This window comes from Aulostomus chinensis, chromosome 9 (genome assembly GCF_037954235.1).
Source record: "Aulostomus chinensis isolate RoL2024-O1b breed Wild chromosome 9, RoL_Achi_v1.0, whole genome shotgun sequence".
Classification (NCBI taxonomy): domain Eukaryota; kingdom Metazoa; phylum Chordata; class Actinopteri; order Syngnathiformes; family Aulostomidae; genus Aulostomus; species Aulostomus chinensis.
The window spans coordinates 9,497,696-9,524,529 of record NC_141328.1 but is presented as its reverse complement, the minus strand read 5'-3'; the positions used below and the strand labels follow the sequence as shown (position 1 = coordinate 9,524,529).

At 40.6% G+C, this 26,834-nt stretch overlaps 1 protein-coding gene across 8 annotated transcripts in view; it reads left to right on the top strand.

Annotated features, from left to right (window-relative positions):
• The window catches only part of iqsec1a (IQ motif and Sec7 domain ArfGEF 1a), a 119,811-nt gene that overhangs the window by 53,342 nt on the left and 39,635 nt on the right, over positions 1 to 26,834 (top strand). Inside the window, exon 1 of one of the 8 annotated variants that reach the window (XM_086213628.1) lies at positions 13,383 to 13,595. The exons of 5 other annotated variants lie outside the window; for them this stretch is intronic. In XM_086213628.1, the coding sequence (XP_086069754.1) occupies positions 13,477 to 13,595 (119 nt within the window). In that variant the 5' untranslated portion in view covers positions 13,383 to 13,476. Of the gene's footprint in view, positions 1 to 13,382; positions 13,596 to 22,481; positions 23,204 to 25,928; positions 26,349 to 26,834 lie in introns of those variants that run through there. 2 more of the 8 variants (XM_086213631.1, XM_086213630.1) reach the window with 2 other exon arrangements.

Genomic DNA, 26,834 nt, shown 5'->3' with positions numbered 1-26,834 from the left:
ACTTATGATATCTGCTGCTCTCATAGCTAGGCAACATATTGGGTGCAAAAGGGCCTTATTTTTCCCAACCGAGGAGGAACTGGGCATACTGGGGAAGCATCCCCGGAAGACTGCATGTTGAATGAGATCCAGTCAGAGGAAGCGTAGGAGTGGTTCTTCACAGATGGCGGGTGAGAAAAAAATGCAATTTATTTTTGGTGGAGGATTGTGAGAGGATATTACTTTTTTTTTAGCTGCACCCCCTGATGTAACTTCACAACCCCCTAGGAGCTACCCATTGGTCCACATGATATAGCAATGCAAAAACCTGTGCCGCAAACAAAATGGATGCCTTCCTGCTTAGCACCTCTGGAGTTTTGTGTGTGTGGTTGTGGAGGTGTAACTGAATTACTTAATGGGTGTTCTGTTGTTTAGACAGTAGTGAGTAAGTGGCAGATAGTTTATGGTCTGATCATCACGGATTTCTGGTTAAACAATTTGAAAAACACAGTAACGAACAATTATAATAAAGAAAATTGATTGATGAGTACAATGATAATGCTGCGCTATGAACAAACTATACACCGATGCATAACCTCCACATTGCCAAATTCTTGCTTTGAACTTCTTTTTTTGTCAGGATGGCATTGGATATCATGACGATCTCTATATTTTCCATTAAGCCACTTGATAGCAAAAAGTTAGAAATTCATGATTGTGGTATTTACTGACATATTTTGTGCCACAGGACAAAACATTTGATACCTTATGCTTGTATGACCCACAAAACTTATTTCTCATTAAAAAAAAAATCATTTTGAGACAAGGGAGCTTGACGTTGAACAATTCTAAATTTTTTCAAGGTTTAAGGAGTCACTCCTGCACAACCTAATGTGCTTTGTTGAGACTGACAGGGTGTAAGTTTCTGTTTGTTTGATTGTATTCGTGTTTGTATAAATATATGTGGAACCTAGGATGATGCAGCGGAAGCAACTGAATTTAGGATCTGAAAATCTGTTGCTTCTCTGACCACAACATGTAAACCTGAATTGATGGTTCAATGACCTGCAAACAAAATGCCATGTTTGCAGCCAAGTAAACAGTACAGATCAACGGGAAGATATTTTACACAACATGTAGTGACTGAAATCCAATGGAAACGATCTCCGTCTGAATAAACTGACGTGTTTCATGGTTTCTCTGCCACCTGCTGCTCTCTGAATATCAGCTGAAAGAGATTCACTGCCATACCTTCCAGTTCATATGATGCCTGCTCTTCATTAACTGTGTTTCTCTGCTCGTGACTGGGTTTGCCGTGACCTGCGAACACAAGGCTTTAGAACTACATAACTACAAGCTGTAACTTCACACTTGATCGTGGCGCCTGTCAAGTCCTCTGAATTTTATGTTGTTATGCTTTTTATATCCCTCATTCTTTTTTTCTCTTTTGTCCTCCTCTGCCCTGCATGATTTCCCTGACATATACCTGTATAAGGAAAGCTATTGTAAAAATCTCCAGTTTTATGCCTTCATTGTGTGACTATTATGTCCTCTGACCACTGTTGGGCTGATATTGTCCTCACATGGCTATCGCGTGGAGACTGCTCTGCAGCAGTGAGAGGTGAAAGCAAGAAGTGTGTTTATGTTGGGTGCATGGGAGAGTGAAAGTGGAGCAGTCAGCCAGGCCAGTGGGGATACAGGATTGCAGCTTATTGTGAGACGGGATAATTGCTCTATACGCTTTACTGAAGGGAAAAGAATCTGAATATATCTGGAGGCATATGGCTGCAACTTGAAAGGAAATGCTTCATGAGCAGGCCAAATCTGCTGTGGCAATAAAGATGACCTCATCAATCGAGGGGAGAAATATCCCCTATCTATGGCAGTCCCTCAGTGTTATCAGCCATATGAAAGAAAGCCATATGCGTGTTGTAACTGATCTGACTTCTGGAGGAATAGGTATCGGCTGTAGCTGCAGTAGTCATCGCCTGCAGCTGACTTCTAGTTCGGTCCTGTCCAGAGATAAAAACCCATCAAGCTGAACTCAAAGCTGTATGAATACCCAAGATGCTCTCCTTTATGCTTCCTTCATGCCTGTTTTTTTCCCTCCTGCAGATACTCTTTTTATATTCCCCCCTAAAAAAAAAAAAACCTGCTCTATATTCTCTCTGTCTCATTTTTTCATGTCCCCTCAATTAAGAGAAGACATTGGACATGATTGATAGCTACAGGAAGGAGGCGATACTGAGGTATAGGTGAGGCCTTGCGGTCATGTTGAAGAGTAAATCTTTCTTACGTCCATCTCTGAAGACTCCCGCGGTAGCTCCAAAAGGTCGTAAAGCTGCTCATATTGAACCGTGCTGTTTATTTGTGTTCTTGGGTTCTGATTTGGCAACTGACCATTAGAAGTGATCTGAACAAGCAGGTCCATTTCATGTATGAATAATTCCAATGCTTTATGATATTCATTATGGTGAATGATTCTTTCAGAACCTGTGATTATCTCCAGGCCCTTCAATAATAATGTGGCAGAGCCTATTGATTCTTGGAAACAGCAGGGATCATAGACCCCCAAGCATGCAAACAACACACTGCGTTGTTGGCTGATTGTCGTGGGTAAGACAGCAGCTCACGAGGCTGTGATCTAGCTGCAGGGGTGGATATGGTATTGAGGAAATGGACTGCAGCATAGTCCTCAGTGAGACCATGATAGGATTTGAGATCGTTTGGAAAAAAGCTTAACAGCACTGTAAACATTTCTTTATATGACAGCACACAATCTTTGGTAAATGAAGGGGGAGTTGCTATAAATTTCAGTGAGTTGTGTGGATTCTTTCTTTATTGGGCCATTTTTTATTAGCTGCTGTTAGAATTGTAAACCTTTGATTTCACCAGATGGGAACTCACAACTGCACAATGCTTTAATAGGCCGATGAAACAGGGGGTGGGGTCACTTCCACTATGTATTTGAACACTTGCAAAAGTGTTCTTTTGAAGTTCCCAGCTTGTGTTTCGTCATCACATTCTCTAAGAGTTAATTACTGGCTCCTTGCTGTGCTGTGAAGCCGGGAATGTTGCGACGCAGAGTTTTGATTCTGAAGTACAAATGGCCATGTGGCTTATCATAAGTTGCTTTGACTAAGTAACAGAGAAGAATGTGACACTCTAGTATTCGGTGTGCCTTTCACTGCTCTCAGTGCTACTGTTGATCCTTTTGGCCAAGGGAGGAATGCATGAATGCGTGTATTTTCCAGTGTTGCTGTTCTTGTTTTGCTTTCATTGTTTTGCATTCAGACTGCTACACCACACATAAACGGTTTTGAAGGATCATGACAATGCAATAATGGCTGGCCAGCATTTAGTGGAATTATTGTCTGTGCTTCGTATGTGTTTTAAGTCCCTGTTAGATTAAAATAAGTACTTTACATAAATGCACATAATGGGATATTCTGTCACATTTGAACATACAGTATGTGAAGTCATTTTTCTTTTTTTGTAAAATATTTAATTCAAAATACCAAACATTGCAAAACACTTAAATTGTGGTTACTTCATTATTAAATAGTTGATTGATAAAAAGTGGTCAGCAAGTCATTTGTCAAGCAAAAATAAAGGTTATTCTCCATCCATCCTACCATCCATCCATCCATCTATCTATCCATCCATCCATTCATTTTCTAACGCTTATACTGTTAAGAGTCGTGGGGGGTTGGAGCCTATCCCAGCTGCACCCTGGACTAGACGCCAGTCCATCACAGGACCAACACATACAGTATAGACAGACAACCATTCACACTCACAGTCACACCTACAGTCAATTAAGAGCATCAATCAGCCTCGTCCCCTCTTGATGTCTGTGGACTGTGGGAGGAAGCTGGAGTACCTGGAGAGAACCCACACAGGCACAGGGAGAACATGGAGACTCACACAGAAAGATCCCGTGTTCGAGTCAGGGCTCAGGGCTCAAACCAGGAACCTTCTTGCTGTGAGGCAACAGCGCTAACTACTGCATCACCGTGCTGCCCTCGTCATATTTCGGAGTACATATCTTTTTTGATCAGCAATGTAAACCTTTGCATATCATTCTGCAGGGTAAATCTCTGAAATTGAGTGAATTACCCAAAGATTATTGTCAAATATGATTAATTTTTGCTTTTCCTTGACTTACTATGTGTACAAAGATATAATCAGATAATTGACCTTTTCCTCAATAAGACAATATTTTATTTTACGGATAGTCATTTAGATTACATGCTATATTCTTTACTTACAGAATATTCCATTCATTTTCTGATTTGTATTCTACAGAGCAAGGTCGCGTTTCATATTTTCCATAAAATTTGACCTGAAACAGTTTCTGTCCTGATTCTGTTTATTTTGAACATTTTCTTGTGGAATGAACAAAACACTGTTTTCATTCAGTTTTCAATGTAGAGGATCGAAGCCAGATCTGCGCTGTGGAGAAGTTTGAGTTTATTACAATTTACAAAATTAATAGTGCAGTTAAAGTACAGTGGCATTTGAAAACACACACTTCCTGTATATGATGGTGCTGTGTATTATATCCAAGAACACACTGTAATTTTAATGTAAACCACATGATTGTTACATCAAGCTTACTTCCTTTAACCACTTAGTGAAGTTAAATGGCTTAAATTTAAAGAAAAAACTCATTGTGGTGTCCATGTACAACAGTATCCTTTTTCTGTCATCACTGGAACTCAACACCAAATTATTAACATGTTTTTTTGCCAAACACAAGATGGATTTTGTTGACTCACTATGACAATGGTGCCCAAACTTATTCCCTTGAAGGGCAAAAAAAAAATCTAAATGGTGGGCTGCAGATTGAAAGCAAACACATACTGTGTTGTTCATATTCCCTTTGTCTGTGTACCATTGTTTCTGCCTATTATGTTCTCAGTGATTTATATATATATATACATATATATATATATATATATATATTGCTTTTCAATGGGTGCCAGCAAAATTTTCCCTGGATTACTCTTGAGTGATACATCAAGTTGTAAAAAAAAAAAAAAAAAAAAAAAACAACAACAAAGAAAAAAAAACATGTAATTTCCTGTTGCCACTAGGCGGTGATATGACTAATATGCCCTGAAAATGAATGTTTTCCTCCTGTTTTCGTCCATTCCCTTCCACTTCATTTGTTGAAAATCAGGCTCATAATGTTTCGAGATAAGAGCCACAAATTAGAACCTCCTTGGTGGAGGTACCAAGTACAACACAAGAAACAGAAAGTTGATAGAATTAGATCTAGAGTGGAGGCAATCAAATATATTTAAACATATTATTTGATGTTAAGCACAAATACCTACGTGGATGTGTGTTGTTACATACAGATCACATGACATACTGTGTGAGGATTTATTCTATTTGCATACTCAGACAGTGACAGCTGGGAGTCTGTGTGGCACCAGATTACCTTGACAGTGTGTTAAGTCATAATAAAGTGATATCTCTTAACACACTTATCATTTAAAAAAAAATCCTGCTAGCAGAGACAACACTGAAATCATCTTAATCTCAACATCACCTATCAGTCTGCAAAAAGACAAATGGTCATGACAAAAGAGAGAACATAAATATTTATGTTAAACAGATTCAATCTCTAATCTGTATGCATGAAAAGGCAGTTTAATAAGTGTTTATTTTTTTGTTCCTCTTCAGAAAGCTAGGAGTTTCAGTCAAGGTTGAACAAGTGCAATGTGCTTTTAGTAGATTCATCATTCAGCAGTAATGAAAACACACCAGATGTCTGGTGACACTGCACAGGTGTTAGATTTTGAGACAAAATCATGTGTGACATCAGTGTGATTTTGGGAGGATTTGGATGGTACAAACAACGATGCACCTCGAGTCAAATATGTTTGACCATTTTTTCCCTTTTTTTTTTCTCAGCTGGCGCTTTGCTGTCACTCTATTACACATTGCCACTTTCCCTTCTAAATTAGATATAGTGAGAGATTAGTGATACTGTGCCATTCTCTCACAAAGCTTATCCTTTCATCAGCTCCCTGCCCCAGTAATATCAGGCAAACGGGCCTCAGAGCGCTTCAGATCTATCTCCCAGTCTGATAGGATACATTTGCAATTCCGTAGCTCTGTATCACGCCTCAGATCGAGCAGAGGAAGGGCTCACAGGGATGAGGTGAGGGAGCAAGGACTAGCACATATTTCTCCAATCAGACTGGAGAGCATGAACACTTGTTCTTGGCTGCTATTTCAGCTCAAGAAAGGGGATTGGTCTATGAATTATGAGTTATTAACAAGATGCTGCTGTAGGATTTAGTTTTGTGTGGGCCAAAATCTCCAACGAGCTAGCGGAAAGTGCAGATTACAGCGGGATTATATAGTTGGAATAGAATAGACCATAATAAGCAGCGTCCTCTTTTTATGATGGTGAATATTAATATGTTAATCATAAACAAATCACCTTCTCATTTGCCTTTGACACCCTGATTTCACACAAAGGCTGTTCTGCTTCTTTATACCGCCTCAGTCAGAGACCATTATAGTGATACTTCATCCAAAAAGGGTTTTTTGCCTGTTAAGTACTCACAAATACAGTAGGTGTCTTGAACTTGGAAATGTTTTATCCCATCATGTGATACATCCTTGTGACTAATTAAGGCAACCACATATTTTTATCTTGAAGCGACTGATGGCTCACAACACGTACAGCAACAAAGCAACTGTAAAACTGCTCAAAATAATCTGTTTACAAATTCTCAAGTGTATAATCATGCACAATCAATGTGTCCTCTATCCATCCCTCTATAATGCACAAATGGAGTTAAATACAGACGATAACCCCTCTGGTTCAGGTTTGGTTGAACTGAATGACCTAGGCCGTTGAGCTTGGTGCGGCAGTGAACAAGCGCTGAACCAGAAGAGTTATAATTTGTTTCAGCTCTAATCAGAGTATTTGTAGACTACTAATCATACAGCTTGATAGAGGACGTGGGTTGTACCAAATGATGTCCTTGAAAGTTTATAGAAAGATGTTTTTGGGCAGTTTTGTAGCTATAGTTCTGTTCTACCCAAGTTTCTTTAGCTAAATATATTTTGCTGGCTCTTTCTGCATTCCGGAGTCACAAAGAAGAAAGGAGGGAAAAAATTGTCCCAAGATACAGATTTGTGAGTATGTAAAAGGTAAAACGTGGTCATCTTGGGAGCAGCCGAGGACATAACATAATAGACAATGATATGGCTAAAAAGAAAAATATCAGGTGAGTTCTAGAACTGCATCTCCCATCAGACACCAAGAAGTCTGATCTGTAGCCTCATCAATGGCCTAAGGGGTCAAGTAATGGCTCTTTCTGTAGGTCGCACGAGGCAATGAGACTTCTCTTTGTTTGGCCTGCAATGAAAAGCTCGTCTGTCTTTTGCCTCTGATGTTGTCGGGCTCAAGGCCAAGTCAGTGACAGCGGGAGCCTTTGCACCGCGCTGCACCCTCAGCCAGAGAACTACAGAGAGGCTGTGTGTTGTTGTTGTTGCATGGGATAATAGCAGGAAAAACCTAAACCATCATTTGCAGCAGAGAGGTCACAGTCACAGAGGAGTTTGGACTGGTTAAAAACTGAATATGCGAATATTTAATAGGAGCTAGTTAGTGATATAACTGCAGGTAACGTGCTCTGGCAGTCATGAAACACATTCTATTGGGAGCCTGGGATGTAGTGCAGCTTCTGTTTTAGAATGTGGAATCTCCTTGTTTTATTAATGTCACAAAGTGTGCAACATGTGCTTTTACTCAGCAGGTCTGTAACATACAGCCTGACTGGAAACCTCCCGAGGGAAATGTTCCTCATCATGAGTGATGCTGCTGATCACATTATGGTTGTTCATGCAGAAGAGGTGATACACTGCCACCATCTGGTGTGTAGTTCTTACTACTGTGGTGACTGTCCTCATGCACTCATCCCCAAATCTTTTTCGGTCTCTCTCTGAAGCATTTGAAGTGGCCAGAGTCTCATGAGAGGAGACGAACCCCTGCAGAGTATCTCAGCTGAGAACAAAATAATTAATCATACAGTCACAAACTATTCCACCAGTACTCCGTTACCTTTACATAGTGTGCAGATACGTACAAATCGCTCCAGGCTGAACGTTCAGTTTCTCATGCAAACTTGATAAGATCCAAGGAGGTTAGCTGAGAGGACAATCACAATCCACTTTGATAGATAGATATTGCTGCATCAGTTTTGAGATGTGAGTGCAAGTTCATAACTTCTTGTTTTGTGACCTTCAGTAGTTATTATGTCTCTGAAATCTGTCTGCATACCAGCGAAAGAAAGTGTGTGGAAACTGACAGCCAGTTCCACTAGAAAGTAGTGACATCAGGAAATTCTTTTTTAAGTTCCAATTAACTTGAATATATATATGTATTTTTTAATTTTTTCTTGTGCTTTTGTACAGAGCTAAATGAAACTACAAACTAGTTTTCATCAACACTGATAATGCTGCTCTTTGAATGCTCCAATGAAAAAAATTGTTATCTAGATGATAAAATGTGAAAAAAATAATTCTGAACATGTCCATCAAATTTTTCAGAGGTGACATCCTCAACTGTCCACCAAATAAATATTCCATGCCAGTGAAAATTAATTCAATAAGTTGGAAACAATTAATTGTTGACATTTTGGCTTGAAAAGTACTGTAAAAAATAATTAACTTCTCGTTAAATAATGCATTAATCAGTTGATTCATCTACCATATTCATGTGCTGCACACTAAAACATGATTTTCACGCTGTAAACTAAATAATATGAAAATACTAGATTACACATGGAGAACTATAATGGAGACTTTTCTCTTCAACTAAAAGCTGTGGGTTGAAAATATCTCCACAGATTTTAAATCAGCCTAGAACCCGCTGTTTTGGACTTCTCTACAGTGAGAATTTTATCAAAATGTGTATTACAGGCTCTGCAGAGAACAGCCTCTCGTCTAATCAGAGGTGGGTGATTCAGCTTTTATACTGCACTGGCAGATTTTTCATTTTTAAATGCTTTCTGACTGAGAAATATCATATACACTATTTTTGGGTAGCAGTGAGAGGTGGCTAACAATAGGCTTCTCTCAGTCATTATGTTACATTGCATGCCAACCCAATATGCACAAGAACTTGCATTTTGTCTGACAACTGTCAACAGTCTCCTTCACATGAGGGTGATTATGTTTCACCTCCTAGGTTTCACAGACTGTGTGGAACTATGGAAAAGTGATATGTTGCAGGGTGAAGACATGAATAGGGCTGTAGCCAGTAGCTCTGAGATGGTAGAACGCTTCCAAAGCTTGGAGCAAGTTGCCCCCTTACCCCTCTTTACATTAGTTTCATCTCTGGATGATCAGCATAAGCATTCTGCACCTTATTTTATTATTTTATTTTATTTTATTGCACCTCATGTTGATCATGTCACATTGCACTTTACATCTTTGACTGTTGATATTTCTGCTGTGACTGTCTGTATTTCTGCTGTTGCTGTTGTCTGCTGTTTATATTTATGTTTATATCACCATATATTCCGCTGCTAAATTTCTGTGCTGAGCCTTTGCAATGAAATTTCTTTCGCATCCACTTGAATCTTGGTCAATGGTCACATACATTCCAGCTATTTTACACAAGGGTTACTTCAGAAACCTCTGGTCTGGTCTCTTCAGATGAGTGAAGAGGTGATTCTGTGGCGTATTCTGTTTCTGCCTGGTCAGATGATGAATTACTAAACTCTTTCACACTTACCTAACCTGCATCCCTCCTCCCTTCTCTTTACAGCACCTTCCCCAGTTTTTACTATTTTCATAATTATGTAGTAGGTGGAGTTCAGCTGACACCTTGAGGTCTAATTTAATTTCAGCCATTCCTGAGCCATTTTACTGTAACTCTCAACAGTGTAAAACCAAATGAAGCTGCCTCCAGGAAGTCGTGACATATTGCTGCTCCTCCACTGTGGTATTGAAGTGCTCTCCACGCATTCAGAGGACATGAGCTTGCTAACTTGTGTTCACTGCTTCTTCAATAGGACATATGTGAGCCAAATAGGGTGGACATTATCACCATGCTTGTCCTGTGACTGTTATCTCTGCTTGTGTGTGTGTGTTTGCATACACTGCTCTGTATGTGTGTCTGTTTCTGTGTGTGCTGCACAGACTGCTGCAGCCTGTTTCTCACACCTTCGCCAGCTGGAGGCTCAGGCAGGCCAACGTATGTAATAGTTCTACATCTACAGGCTACGTAGCAGTATGTTTTGGTGTTCAGGGCCACACGAGGGCTCACATGAGGGCAGAAAATATGATGACATTTAAATTTCAACTTCAAACCTTGTGCTGATTTTATTCTGAGGATGCACCTGTGGAAGCATCAAAGACAGCTCTTTTTTGTGTTTAAAGTTGTATTGCTGAAACCCTGAAGTAATGGCTATTTGTCAAAGCAAAAGAGCATCTTGCTCTCTGCTCTCCAGTCTATGTGTGTTTGTGTGTGTGCATCGTGATTCAGGTAAAACCCATGGAACTCACCCCAGTCACAACCCTCCCCCTCAACATTTGAGGAAAGAAACAGGATAACAGTCGCATTGGGGGCTGAATGACATGCAAAGCTCTTAGAGAGTTTACTGTTGGGCTCACTTGAACTGTTTTGTTTTCTTTTGATTCTACATTTAAGATGTGTGAAGGTATAAGGAGTTCACAGACCTGCTAGTTAATGACTGCAATCTTTCATTTGTCCAAAAAGGAGCTCTGGTCGTTAGTTAGCAACTATGCTCCTCCCAGTGGTTGCTTTTTGATCTCACCCATGTTTTAACAGATCTGGGGAAGGCAGCACTTTTATACTATGCATTGAGAGCTGCACCAAAACCAGTTTTAATATTAGACATATTCATATTCATTCATGAATTTCGATATGACGAAGCCAAGGTTTATTATTATTATTATTATTAATATTGTTATTATCATTATTATTATTATCATTATTATTATTGTTGTTGTTATAAGGGGCGGCGTAGTAGTAGTTGATGTAGTGTTTAGCACAAGAAGGTTCCAGGTTCGAGCCCCAACTCAAGCACAGGATCTTTCTGTGTGGAGTCTGCATGTTCTCCCTGTGCCTGTGTGGGTTCTCTCTGGTACTCCAGCTTCTTCCCACAGTCCAAAGACATCAAGAGGGGACGAGGCTGACTGATACTCTAAATTGACTGTAGGTGTGACTGTGAGTGTGAATGGTTGTCTGTCTATATGTGTTGGCCCTGCGATGGACTGGAGACCCGTCCAGGGTGAACCCAACCTCTCACCCGAGGGCAGCTGGGATAGGCTCCAGCCCCCCGCGACCCTTAACAGGATAAGCGGAAGAAATTGGATAGATGGATGGATTAGTGTGATAAGTTTAACATTGATAATCAGACATAAAGACAGTGTGATGAATAATGTATATAAAGTAAAATAAATATGGGATGGAAAAGCCATCCCAGAATAATAATTGAAAAGACAGATAGGGGAAAAAGATTGTTAAAAGTTTTTGATAAAAAAAAGATTAATTTTGAATTTTTGTGTATCGTATTGCTATTTTTAAAGTGTTGTTTTTAATATGCCATAATTTTTGTATCGCCAGGATTCTCTTGTACAAGAGATTTTTAATCTCAATGGGACTTTGTAGTGACATAAAAAAGAGAGAAATTTGAATAGTCAGTCAGTGTCACTCGTGGGAACAAAAATCTAAAGCTTTTATGTTTGATCATAAAAATCTTCTTGTTCTTTCAAACTCACACTTGATGTCATTGCATACTACGAGAGATTACAACACAATTGTTGTATGATGGATGAAATGAGGTAGCACAAAAGGGAGTGCCTGAAAGCAGCAATATTCTTTACGTAAAGCAAAAACATTTGTCTTTGTGAGGAATAAATTTTGTTGCAGTCACCCTGATTGGAAACAGTTGATAAATGTTGCTTTGGACATATGCAGCCAAATATTATTGTAGGTTTGTACTCACAGGTCTACAGAATCACGTAGCCGCACACATGCTTGCTACCAGTTCACCACAGAAGGCACAGTGAAGACAGTGCATGTCAGAGCCGGAGGGAACAGCACTTGTTCTTGATAATTAGAGGGTACATAAGCAGTGTAATTGCAACGAGATGACGTACATATACAATTAGCCACTACACAAGTTCATTAACAAAATGACAGAGGTCTGACAGTACTAGTCACCTTGGCATTAGCACTCAATACATTGATGGGGTTGTGTGCCATCGAGTCTCCTTGATGTAATGAATCTTCCCCTGGAGACTGTGAGCAATCAACCTGTGTGTGTCTGTGTGTGTGGTTTTAAAAAGTCCTGATGAGAGCCTTTCTCTAGACACTTTCCAACCTACTATCCTGCTTATCCTGGAGCGGGTGTCAACAAAATTTCCATCCATTTCCTCACGCAGGAACCTAAACTCACCAGAGCAAGCAGCAAACCGTCTAGAAAGAGCAACAGTATATTGTCCGCTACCTGTGTTCACGTTGCCCTTTTTCATAGCCAAATTTCCATTTTCCACTTCAATAATACTACCTTATTTCTATTTAATATTCAACACTCCATTTCTGGTTTTGGTTTCATTTGTACATGATGCAATGTCTGTGCAAGCTACGTAGTTTCTTCTTCACTAACTTTGTCTGTCTGGCTTTGTAACTGCGAGCTTTCCAAAATTACCTGTTTTCCTGATGATTATTTGTCAAATTTGCAAAAGCTTCCATGATCTATCCTTTTCCTTTCCTTTTGCAGACATTGATTAACCATATGCAGCATCTTTGCACCTGTACTCTTTGGACTGGAAAGCCTTGTCTGTTTTGAAAGACACTACAGAGAAGTACATTGATTCCAGAAGAGAGAAAGATGGAGAGGTGGGGGGTGGGGTGGGGTGTTATGTGAGAAAGAAGAGAAATGGGAAGGAGACAGATATAAGGAGAAGAGAGAGGGAGTGAAAACAAAATGGGAGGGAGGGGAGAGAAAAGGCATGATAATGAGCCCTACCTCTGACACATCCTCCTGTTTCTATGGAGACCAAGGAGCCAATGGTGTGGCCTTGATGAGGACTGTACTACTGAGAGGGGATAAGAGGGTAGAGAGGAAAGGCTTATGCCGATGCATTTATGTTCCTAAGAGCAAGTCAAATCTCCCAGTGGCTTTTCTCTGAGCAATGTCCTCTGGCTCTTATGTGGGAATGGCTCTCCCAACTGGAACCAGAAACAGATACCCACTGTCCCACATGCTTTAAACAGAGGCTTTGCATCACTGTAACAGACACCATCACCAGCCCCTTACACCCCCCCCCCCCCCCCCCCCATCAACAGTCAGCCTCTTGGATGCTCCTAGTTACATCACACACTGGATTCTGGCAGTGTTTGTGACTGGGAGAGAGAGGGAGAGTGAATGTGAGTGAGCCTGTGCGCACGCCGTACCACCATCGAGTCCCATTGACCAGCATACAGGCACGATGGACAAACCAAGCGTGTGGCGTGCCGTGGTGAGCAGCACAGACCCCAGGCGAACGCGGGATCCTGGGTCCCACTCAAGCAGACCAGGCTCCGCCATGGGCTACCGGCTCTATGACATGTGAGTAGCATGTTCAGTGTAAATACTGGCAGACAGGCTCTTCTGCCCAGTTGTAGCTCTCATTCATGGAGACACCAGACTGGTGGGTGTTGGTGGGAAATATTCTCTATTCTCGCTGGTGTCTCTGCTGAGTCACGTATGCATCCAGACCTTCCTCTGTGCTCTCATGTTCTCTTCCTGTGTTCTTAGTAAACAGCATTTCTCTCCTGGGGAGGGGCAGTGAGGTGGAACCTTTGCCCGTGTGAAATGATTTCAGATTGAATTTAGCCATGTGTCTTCATACTAACTATGTATCAGTATTTGTAAGCCCACCAATATTACGATAGAAACCAAAACAGAGTCATGTGGGCACCAGTTTTGGAGCCTCCGGTGGCTGTGAAAAATGAGTCATTTGTGGATGAGGCTTTGACAGCTCTTTCCGGGCACATGAGTTCCTCACAGCTCCTGCTGTTTATTTATGGGCGTGAGTGTGTTCTTATGTGTGATGGGTACATTGTGTACATGTATGGAATTGCTCTTTGCCACATTATTTGAGTCTGAGCTGTTATTTTTGGGAGTCTTACATTGTGTTAGTGGAACGCTTGTACCTCTAATTCAGTATATCAAATCTACTTGAATGTAAACTGGACATAGTTACAGTTTTTGGTTTTTAGGATGTTGGTTAGAGATTTCATTTTTGGTTTTGCAGTATAGTGCACCCCACCTGCAGTGTATAGCTGAATAAATCGTCTGTTACCTTATTAACCATGACAGGCACATTCATTTAGAGTGCAGCTTGCTTCAACGATCTGATTCCTTTACAACCCTGCAAGCGTAACCATGTATGTGAGCGCTTGCATTTTCCACACATAGTTCCCAGCCAGTGAGGAACGTTGAAGCGATTTACCCTGCCATGTCATAATCTAATACCATACATCAGTCATTTTAATGAATATGAGACCTTCATGGGCCTCCACTGAGTCCTTCACAGGCAATCTGCCGTTGTGGCTTGTCTTGTTTCCATGTGTGCAGCACACATTCACGCATGAGTACATTCCTCAGACTCTCAAGTTCCTTGAGACTCCCAGTGATTATAATTTTATTACATGCTGGATTAAAAAAATACCTCTCCTTTTCTGCTCTAAGCAATGGATTTCTTACTCCCCTGTGTCCTTGCAGCTTTAGCCCAGCTTTAACCACAACAGGTCACATGGCAAGGCTGGGCTCAAAAAGGTGCAATTGGATGACTTTGTGAAACAAACGCCGTAGTTGGTGGGGGACATGTGAGATGTGCTGCAGATTGACACTAATGTGTTGGCCTGACTTTTTGTCAAACAGACCAAGGCTCAGCGTGTCTGGCCAATACTCTTTTAATGAGGAGCTGGAGCAAGATGAGTCTGTTCTTTTGTAGATATAATTTCATCATCGCTGGCTGGCCCTCTGTTCCTGTGGAATTTTAATTTTGTGCCTACAGCACTGGTGGACTACAAGCAGGACGTCCTGGGCATAGCTGGAGGCTCTCTTGGCCTACATGCTACACTTCACCATTCTGGCCTGAAGGGAATGCAGAGGTCGCCTAAGGTTGAACTGTAAAATATAAATAAAGATGTAAGTGCATTTTGTTCCGTTTAGCACAGTGGGACAAGCTGATGTGATATTTATTAGTTGTTCTTAAAGGTCCGGATGCAAATTGACTCTGTTATGATCATGTAGATAATGTGTTAATGACTAGGAATTTAGTGAATTGGCTGTCATACAGTTTAATGGTCCACATGAAGACCACCAGGAAGATACACAAAACAAAGTCATTCATTTAGTGGTGTGAGATGGTATTATGTTTAAATGATAATGGAATGATAGCATTTTTCATCAGTATTTGGCGTAGCTGTCTACCAATTTGACTTGTGCCCAAAAAAAGACAAATGGCTTTCTAATGATATACTTATTTTTAGAATACCATATGGAGAGTCTCCATTTTGGACAACAAATGCTTTATCTCGTTTGTCTCTGCTGTGCAGGAGGTTTGGATTATTTCTAGGAATAATAATGGATTTTCTGTCTTTAGCACTCCTAACATTGAATGGACATAATAAACATCCATAGGCTTTGTCCTTCATTCAGATAGTTTGCATTCTCTTAGAGCATTGGTGCTGCGCAGCCTATACAGCAGGAATACCCATTTCCCATCATTGGCTGAGAGATTGTTAATGCGGTGCTCCTGCTTAAGTGACGCCAGCACTGATGAAAAAGGCACTGCGTCACCAGAGCTGACAGCACATTCTTCCACTTTGAGCCTTTGACAGCAGCGTGTGCTCGGCCTGCATCCTGAGAGAGGATGCAGAAAGACAAAATAGCTGTAAATGTGCTCTGAATGTGCTCCCTACTTGGAGAAGGCAGGATGCATGCCGTTATTGTGTAAGGCAACAACTGCAATGCAATGCAATGCCAGCACATTGGCTGGCAGCGAGCACGCTGACTGTCAGTTTACATAAAATCAGTGGATGCGGCCAAAATGCTACAGAGCTGGAAGTGAGCCATTATTTGAAGCATGGAGACATGTTGAATGTATGGATGTCTGAGTATACTGTATGTACAGATCTGTCATCATAATAAGCCTTTGATTTTGTTGATTTTCTAACTGTTCCCTGTCATAAATAACTGCAGTCATTCTGTTACTGTTGCCATTGAAGCAGCATGGTCATTATAATACCAAGGACTGGACGTTATTGATAAACTAGGGCTGCACTATATTTCATCATCTATCGGCTGTTTTTCAATTTTCAGTGTACTGATTCCATTTTTATGCTCTACCCTTTTGTCCTGCACCAAATCAACTGACTGGATGTGCATGATTTACATCCTAAAAAATTTTCATTTGAAAATCATATTTTAAGGATGGTGGTGTATTTTTTTTTATAGGTTTGCCCACAAAGATTCTGTTCAAAATTATGTGTGGGCAGGACATCTGCAGTGCCACAATGTTGAATTTAAAATGATACACAAATTTAATCTTGAATAAATATTATGCTTTCCTGCAATTTAAAAATTTGCATTAGGTCATTATGTGATAAAGTTTTAATGTTTTATCACTCCCCTCTGTGAATAACTCGTCGGTCTTCCCCTAATGACTTAGATGGAATACTAGACATTAACAGCCTACTATTTCCCGTCATACACGTACTCCGAGAGGAATAGACTTAAATAGAACAAATCATGGTGCAACATCATATAGAATGATTTATAGACCATGAACCAATAGAAAATATTGGCCCAAGAATCAGCTCATTGAGGTGTGTTGACAGTTTATGAGCTGCAGAAACAGATCAGCTTTTTTCCCACCAATGTGACAGTGACATTTTCCAAAATAGCTCAAACGTGGCTGAGCTAAGAAGCTCCAAGCCTGTCATTTGCATTCTGAAGCACCAGCAGCTGGACATTTGCAGCTGGAGCTGATGGGTCTGTCAGCCATGGGTAAGGATTATCAAACCAATGGGAGCTGCTTGGCTCTTGGGGGCACATCTCACTGAGTTAAAGTTTCCTCAGGGGGGTGGGTAGAGTTGCTTGTGTTGATGCATCTGTGGTTTGAAACAGCCCATAATAAGCCCCTGCCTTTGCCAGTGGCAGTGGGAAAAGCAACAGCACAGAGGAGTGCATCAGAAAAAGATGCATCTCCAGAACATTTTGTTCCTCTGGCAAAAATAAAAACAGATATGAGGATATGTTTATCAGCAGCAATATTATATAATAACGCTCACATCACAAGACATTACTGATGTTAGCTAATGCATTCATTTCCAGGCTTTTCCAGGATAAACTGTTCACAATGGAATGATGTGCAACATTTAAACTTTTCTCTCCAGTGCTTAGCTGACTCATGCTTAAATATTCTTTCTATACATGATTCTGGAATTTCTATATTTGCTTACATCATACAAGACACGCTAATCCTATCATGGATTTTAAACGGCGAATCGCTGTGTTATGATTACAACGGCTTAGTGAGAAGCTCATCATTCAGTCATTTTTATGATTATTAGAGAGGAAAAAAATATGTTTTGTTAAGTTTTGCGAAACCATTTGGACGTGTAGCCTCTCTGACGGAAAAGACAGCGCTCTCCATCATTTGTGTTGCTCAGCCTCAGGATATTTAAGGCCTTCAAGACTATGATCCTCCTCGAGCCAGCTACAAATGCTTGTCTTTTCTTTGCCTGGCTGTTTGCTTTGTGCTTGCGCTTTCACACAGCAGTCTGTTGTGACAATAGAGCTCTCCTGTCATTCATGCCTGGATTTGTCCCTCCACCCGCCTTCTGTTACTCTGCTGTTCTGCCCTTTTTTCCCCTTCACCTATCTTCTGCATGGCTGCTTTCTGGCTAGCGGCTAAACAGCTGCACTGTACAATCTGTCTGATGCAAGGTCTCATGCAAAACCATGCTATAGCGTTCATGCAAGATTGTCTCTTTGCTGCTCCTCTGTAAAATGATATTAAATATTATCTGCCTTGTAGTATAAACTCCGTCCGAGCACCTCCGTCTTTACTTGTAACACCGTCGCTCTGCTGACTACAGGAATTTAAGTCTTTATCTCAAAAAGGATGAAAGAATAAGACGTGCAACTGTTACGCATGTCACACACACACACGCACGCACACACGCGGCTTAGGTTTGACAGCGTGAATCACAATCATTAAATTTCCTGATGTTCAGCATTAAACTGCTTTTTTAAATTCATGAACTGTGTTTAATGATGCATTAAAATACACACATAGTGTTTGCGTAGCAATATTGAAATTGGCCACAAGAGATCAGAGGTCTGTCATCCATTGAATGCTTGTCTCATGCAGCACAAATTAGAGATAAAAATGATGCATTTTGATGTGTGTGAATCACAGAATGCGTCCATCTTCTAATTTCTTTGATCAAATCAGCTCATCCCAGGCTTTAAGAGCAGTGCTCTAGTATGCCACCAGGGGGTAGACTTTTCCAAGACATCCTTTCAGTCTGTCCTTCATACACACGTGGGCTTTTAGTCCAACGTAACCTTAACAATGTGCTAGTTTTTGTTCTAAGATTCATGGTGATCAGGGTTTAGTTTAAGATTACTGTCCAGTCAGGTTTCTTGCACAGGATGGATGGTCACCCATTTAAAAAAAAAAAATGCTTTTAGGATTGTATTGGTCATCTTTCACATTATCTGTCTCTTTATCTGATTTCCAGTCTGTTGAACAACCTTAATTTGTCCACCGCTTCTCATTCAGCTCCATGTTTCACCCCCCTCTCACTTACCTTTGACCAGATGATTTTCAGCAGCTGCCCATTTTCTATTGAAGCGTGTATTGACTGCGCATCACTCACAGGAGGTCATGGCGCAATCCTTCAGGGCAGTTTATTAGTGATTGACTGGGTCAGTCCCACAGAGAAGTGGGGTCCTCCCTCCCACTGTAAAGCTCAATACCAGCCCATGTCAGTGAGCTGCAGGTTAATGCAGCAGCAGCAAGGCAATAAGAGAGCTTTTCACATGAGATCAAGATTGATTGCTAAGCAGATACGTTTTTATAGCCTCTCATATCTCTGATTCATTGGAGATTGATTAACAAGTATTGCTGTTTTAGTCAGGGAAGGAAAATATCATCTTTAAACCCATAACACACACATACATATTGACTGTTAAGAGCATAGTTTTGTTTATTCTGACCCATTTGGTTTTTGACTGTGTCTCAAATGACAGTCAGGGAGGGGAGTACATCAAAATAATGATGAGTGTAACCATGGAGCCGCACGTTTGAATCCACATCCCTCTCCCCTGCATTGCTGGTATAAATTCTAGCACTTTTTTCACATTATCATTAATGTATCCTGGTTTTCGATATGATTACATGGGAATTTAAACTTGTGAATCATATTCTTATTCAGTTTTTAATGGGTATTGTTTTAGTCTTTGATGGTGGTCAGAATGACGTATTTTTTAAAATCAATGTTTGTTTTTACACAGCTGTAAAGACTGTTTTTTGGTATGACATTGATGCATCGACTGATATTCAAATGGGTGACTAACAATGGCCTCTCAAAAATGAGATCACATTTACAGCTGGCCAGTATTTAGGTGTTGATGTGAAAAGACTTTATGACTGAGTAATTATTACCAGTGCTGGGAAGGTGATGTTCTCATTGGCATTTGTTTGTCAATAAAGGGAAGCTTTTCATTAAAAATGCCAAGGGAGATCACATTATGTTTTTGGGCACACTGGTCATAGCGTCATCCAATGGTAACTTAAAAATCACATAAATATATATATAGAAAGAAAGAAAGAAAGAAAGAAAGAAATATATGTGTATATGTTTGTATATTTATATGTGTTTATATACATACACATACAAATACACATGTGTATATATATATACATATATATATATACACACACACACATACACACACACACACACATGCTCATTTGATGGTCCTTCTCAAATTTTGTAAGGAACTGTTTTGTGGTCAAATGATCAAATCTTTCCCAGACTGCCCACATTTAATGAGGGTGCTTGCCTGATGACATCTACAGTAAAGAATATCAAAATTGCATACTTTTACACGAGTATGTCTTCTAGGACCACCATGTGGACACAGGAAGTTGTATTTGCATCGCTAGCCTGCTTCTTGCTAAATCCAAATATTATCAGGTTTATATTATTCAGGCTTTGGCTGAAGTTTGTAATCTGAGTGCCCCCATTTTTTTCATTTTATTTTTTCTGCCTCCACCTGGCATGACCTAAATGAATAACATAACAAAAATAAAGTATGATACTTTTATATACATTTGTGTCAATATTGACACAGAATTTAACAATCTGTGCGTTCCCATTATTTACGCATTATCGTTTACCTTGTAAATCATTATAGCACAAAATACCCTGCTATGAAACATCATGTTACAGTTTTTAAGTTTGTATAAGCCCCCTTCTAGTGAAAGGTGAAAAGCGATTTGATTAAGTGAATTGGTTGTGAGTCATTTGTCACCACATTCTTTTCAAATACTCAACTGAACATGTTAGCTCCAAGCAAAGCGAGGACAGAAGGGACATGCACTGCAATAGGTGGAATTAATATTCATATAGCTGGCAGTTTTTGGCACAAACATACTAGATCACCAGAAATGGACAGTATCTTCTTCCTAAATCATATCCTCTCATTCACTTACTCTGCTCTTTGTCCTATAAAATCGAATAATAGCCTGTCGTGTTAGCTTGAAAATAATCCATCTGCATTTACTCCAGTTTATTCTGCAATAATTGCTCTTTCTTGCCTTAGACAAATTCTACTATACTCAGCTTATAAAAACAGTGAGGTTTCTGCTCACACCCGCCACTGACTTTACATGAATTACAAAAGGGAACTAAAAGGGTTCTCCATCTGGCATGACCTAAATGAGAAAATCATCACGATGAGCAACAGGCGTAATGTGCATTTGGAAATAGTGAGGGAAAAACTACTTTTAAGTGCATCTCCAAACCTCTTTACTGTGGCATTATTTGTGTTTGGTTTATTAAATCTTAAGAATATGCTCTGCTCTGAATATGTCTCTTAGTACAAAAGTGAAACTTAAAGAAAACCAGTGAGACACATTAAGATGAAGAGTGCAGAAAAAAAGATAGTGTTTGCTAATTTTCTGTGAGACGTGAGTAAATTCAGGGCCTGAATTGTGACAAAAGGCTGATGGATGGTGTTTAGATTCATTAATTCCTCTGTGTCCCTGCTGCTGTTCACACAGTCTCACAGTATAGCCTTTGTGATACTCAGGCCTTTCTAGATCTTCCCTGGAGAAAACAGAAAAGACCATATTGTGCTAAGAGGAGTGTGAAAAAATGTACTTGTCAGATGAAACAGATCCCAATTAGTGTGTTAATGTGTATATATGCACACATATTTGTGCATGTTTGTTTAATTGCATTTGCTGCTTGTTTACCAGTCTCTTTGCTTGTGTACATATGCAGTATTTTCAGTGTTTGGACATGCCGAGTGGTTGAATATTGATGAGAGGCCTTTCCATCCCCCTTTCCCATGACTGCTAGGACTGGGTGGCAGTGCAGCATGGCACTGCATCTCCAACAGAGACATAACAGCACTGTGTTCAAAAGCAAAAGGACCATGTCACAACCAGACAGTGCAATTTGTGTCTTATGGCTTTATAAGCACTGCGGGCATATTAACCTTAGAACACCAACGTTAAAATTAGTAACGCCATCACTAACCTGGGGTATATTTTACCTGATATAATATTCCTGATAAAATATAGTTGTCATCAAAATATTTTAAAGTACAACACTGTATGCCAAATAGAGTCCTCTTCTTTAATTTCTCAATATGAAATGTTACATACGATGAAAAAAAAGGTACCATGGGGACCTTATAAAATGACATGATAAGAATCGTGCGGGTGAAAATATCCCGACCTTAGTGTTCTAGTATAAATGTCCTCAAGCAAATCTGAATTTAATTTCAGCACATTCTTCATTCTTCATATCTTCAGATCTCAGCCTTAACAATAAATGGAATAAATAAATAGCTCTGCTATTTTATTTCAAATATGCTTCTGCACCCTGGATGAGTCAATAATGCAACTTTTTATTCCCATCAACAGACACTTAACAGTACTTCATATTTATTTGAAAACAGCTTAAACTCATGTGGTCATAGAAAATTGCTGCAGCCCCTCCCAGCTGCAAAAGGCAACCAATCACAGTCCTCTCTGCTGGGCTTCCATTTGAAGCTTCAGTAGTACGGGAGTGTTGCCCAGCAACCGGAATCGGCACATTTCTGGGAGGTCCTGTGTGGATGGCAGTGGCTGCAAGGGAGAGAGGGAGACGGGGAGAGACTTTGAGGGAGAGGATCAGGAGAAAGGGCAAAGATAGGAGGAGAGACGGTTGAGAATTCTACTGGAGGAAGGAGGGAAGGGATGGAGCTGTAGAGTGACTCTCATTAGAAAGTTTGTTCTTGCAGCAGAGGAGGAGCCACAAGCCCAGGCCATTGATGATCAGCTCTGACAGGGATGAGGGACTTGTGGAGGATTCCTCCTCATTCCAATGCTCCACTGCTACACATTCCAGTACCTGTGCCTGCTGGAGCGATGCAGAGTTTCAGCTGTGGCCATGCTGTCTCAGAGGATCCCGGGCTGACGCACTGTGAGGAGGAACCAGCTCAGACTGACTGACCTGGATAGGAGCTAAACAGAGCTTGAGCAGCCAGTATAGAGCTTCTTTCAGGGAGATGCATTAATACTATATCTAAATCGATCCTTGAGGGTTCTTCATTAGTCTGGTTTCTGGGTTGATGATGACTGAGACAGGTCCAGGAGTGGTGTGGTTGTTCTTGGCAGCTTAAACCACTCAGGCTGTCGTCCAGTGGTGAGGCTGGAGCTCCAGAGGAGGACAAACCTCATGTCCGTGCCAGGAATTCACTGGCTGAAGAGACGAACAGGGTCCTGTTTATTTGGTGCCATGGTACCTTTTTATGGTGTCAGATCCCGCCGCTGCTCTGCCCTGTTGATCATCTAAGCTGAGGATGTGGAAGTTCAAAGCCTTTTGCTTGGATTACTGGCATGTGCTGTGTTTGCATCCGCACAACAACTTTTATAAGAGGTATGTTTAAAAATTGCTTATTAGATGATTTCATGTGTGTATTGAACAAATTATCACCATCAGCTTGTTGATATTTCTGCATGTGTTTAAGTGCTGCTAGCGTGAACCTTAAATTACTTCATCAAGTCAGTCTGATTGTTAGAGAAAATGTTGAGCACTGCTCGCCGACAGACTGGCTGACTGAGATAGACATTACTCAGGAGAATGCAAGCTGGCTGAACCATTACCGATTTCCCAGAGAGAACCAGGTTACATCTGTTATTTTGTAGAAGCACTTGGTTAAGTTGCTTGGCATTTAGAATGATCTTGTTTGCGTTGGTTGTCTGTTTAGCATTAGTTCGTCTGAAAAGGAGAAGATGAGCTGGCTCTGACTGAATTCATTCATCTCCGTCCCACTGGGACCTCTCTCTGTTCACCTTTCACCTAGTGCATAATCTATGCCTGATGACTTAGGCTTGCTTTTTCCAAGTTTAGCAAAGGAATCTATTTTACATGATTCTATAATACGCTTTGGGATTCATTTGGCTTTCCACAAAACACGCCAATGTTGTCATCGCATTAAATTTAGTGTGTGACGTTTCAAACTCTAGATCACAGCAGTGAATCTGTATCCTCTTCTCTGTCAATGCAACATATAAGAGGTTGTACCGCTGGCGTGAGGGTTGACAGGCAGTTTTCAGGTATGCTCAAAAGGTTTACCCTCCCCTCTCACATCACTGAGTAAATTACACACCCCATCCCCCCCTGCTGCTGTGTTGAGGCCATAAAAAACCCTCATGGCTTTTACTGCCTATCACGACATGGATATTAGATGCTTCATATTTTGTACAAACACTTCAGCTCCTCAAATAGAATAGCACATTGTGCCAATTTATTTAAAATGGCCAGAAAATGAAGCATGGAGAGAAAGAGTTTTCCCATCATGATGATGGGCTTTAATGTTTCTGTGGTTCAGTTTACCACGTCTGATGCTCTATAATCTCATATGTATTCCAGGCCTTAATTTCAACATCACAGGACTTGAGTTCCTCTGAATTGTTTCTGCCTTCTTATGTCAAATGGTATAAACGGTCCAGCAGTAATATTCATACTGGAGACAAAATGTTTGTCAATTTCTCTCCTGCTTAGGGCTTGGTATCACTGAAAAATGTTTGTTTTTGGCACCTTGACTTGAATAATGGTTCCTGAATAATATTTTTCAATACTGATTGAAATCCAGCTTGGTTGGGCATCCATACAGACACAAGCATCCGTGTCTGCAGGTGGGAAGCCAGATGAGGCGATGTGTCCTGGCTGCTGCATCAGCACCTCCTCTTGTTGGGAGGGGTGTTTGTTCAGTGGAAGTGGGGGAATACCCTGATCATGACATGCACTCCATCCCCCAGGTGAAACTCCTTACTGTCGGGTGAGAAGATGCAGCAAGTGGGGGCGGAGAGCAAAGAGCAGCACAGCTTTGACCTATAGGGTGAAACTGGGGATGGGAAAAAAGGGGGGGAGGGGAAGCTGAAAAACATAAATTTAAAAAAAGCGCATAATGAAAATTACATTACACACTGAATCCTTGGTTTTAGTTTTCAATTCTTTGGCACATCACATACTAAAAACAGTTCCACAACTTGAAATCTAAACCACTTTACCAAAATGTGGTTGAGCTTAATTTCTCTTTAGTTTTATGTTTCAGCACGTTTTTTTTCCTCTCAAAGCAGTTTTAAATCATAAATCGGAACTTGGAGAGTTACTCCTTGAAAGTTGGTATTGAATATGAGGCACCTTTGGATAACAGATAGTTTTGAAGAAATTCAAGTGGTGCCCTAATGCAGTTGGACACCCAGTCACTGCTACAAGGGAGGGAGGTGGTTGAGTCTGCAGAAGATTCCTTCATTCTGACGTTTAGGTGTTTGAGGTTTCAGTGACTAACAAACTGTGATGCGAAGATGCTGGACCTTTGGAAATCAAGGGCTCGCCTTCTGTTCATCTCAATATGCTCATATATTCTCACATATATAATTAAACAATTTGTTGAATGATTGATTAATAATGCAGAACTGATGTTGCAAGCTGTATCTCTGAAGATGAGGGAGTCCCTTCTGACAATCTGGAGGTGCAACTTCATTAACAACTGACTTCATAGTCATCCTTTAAGTTCACTTTTTTGATGTTTTTACAATTTGAAATCACAGACGTTACTTAGCTTTGCCTCCATCTATGACTCAGAGTGCTTCGGAAATATTTATGACAATAACTTTTTCCGCACACACCGAACAACTGGTTATGTGTCTAATTCCAGAATTATAGGAATATTCTGGTCATTGGGTGTAACTCATTACACGTCTCAGGCCTGGATGTAATATGGTCCGTGTTGTTAAAGCGAGGTCAGTGTAGTAACAGCCTCTCCCAGCTGCTGAACTGGGATTCACCCTCCCTCCTGCATTGGCCTTCCCATGGCGAGCATTGTGATTGTTGGACACCAGCCTAAGTATTACCACACACACATACTTATTCTATCTCTCCATGTATCACTCTGTTTCATTGTCCTATGTGAAGTTGCGTCCACATAAACACAAGCACACATCAAACACGCACAAACGCAGGCCCTGCCCATCACCGTTGGAGAGTGTGCATCATGGGAGATGAGTGAAAGATTGGACAGAACAAAAAGCAACAAAAGGGAAGGGGTGTCTGCGGAGAGGAGAAAGAGGGCTGGTGTGTTGTTCATTGTGGGTGGAGAGCTTTTGTGAAGGAGAGGAAAGATTTTCTTCTGCTATATGTACTGGGCCTTTACCTTACTTGGTCATCAGGCAGCTTGCTTGGGCAGCAACTCTGAGACCAACAGAAGCCAGGGCTGGAAGCTCCAAGAAGCAAAGACAAAGTAACTTTAGCATCGAAAGAATGAATTTCTCTGTGGCTTTTCTATGGAAACTGAAGGACGAGGGTTGTAATTTGTGGTTGACAAGGGAGTGAGCACAGGCTGTACTTCTTCTGGCTGTTTTAGTGGGAGTTTCTGCAGTTTTAGGTTTTTTAAAGCTTTTTGAAAGTTCCCTCCTGGGCCATGCACATTTTTTTCGGGCATGTCCGATGCTTCCAGTGATGTCACTGCCGTGTGGAATGCCATGTGGAAGTACTGTATATCCAGCCGGACTATCAGGTAGGAGACCATCTGCTATAGCCCTGAGTGGATGGCAGTGGCCTGCAGTATAAGTAGTGGTTGTTTTTGTTTTTTCTGACTGACCACAGCAGTCTGGGCAGATATTTCTGACATCCAACTGATCAAATAACATGTCTGTCTATATGCTTGAGCTTGGTGGTTTCCTTTCCAGAACCATGGAAATATATTATCACTGGTTTAAAAAGTCAAACAGGGAAAGACATTTACAAGGTCTTTCAGGACAGTCTGCTTTATCAAGGACATGTTTTTGATAATAAAGTCTTAAGAATAATCTGCACACTATTTTTTTAGTATCCCTTAAGCCTTGTTATAATTTATCTTTGTCTTTGTATAGAATTGTTGAAAATGAATGTCCTTTGACATGAAGTACTCTTTCACAGAGTGAACACAAAGATAGCTTTTGTTCTGTACTTTCCTCCTGACATTATCATATGACAAAATTCAAATTTTTCTTTCTTTCTTTCT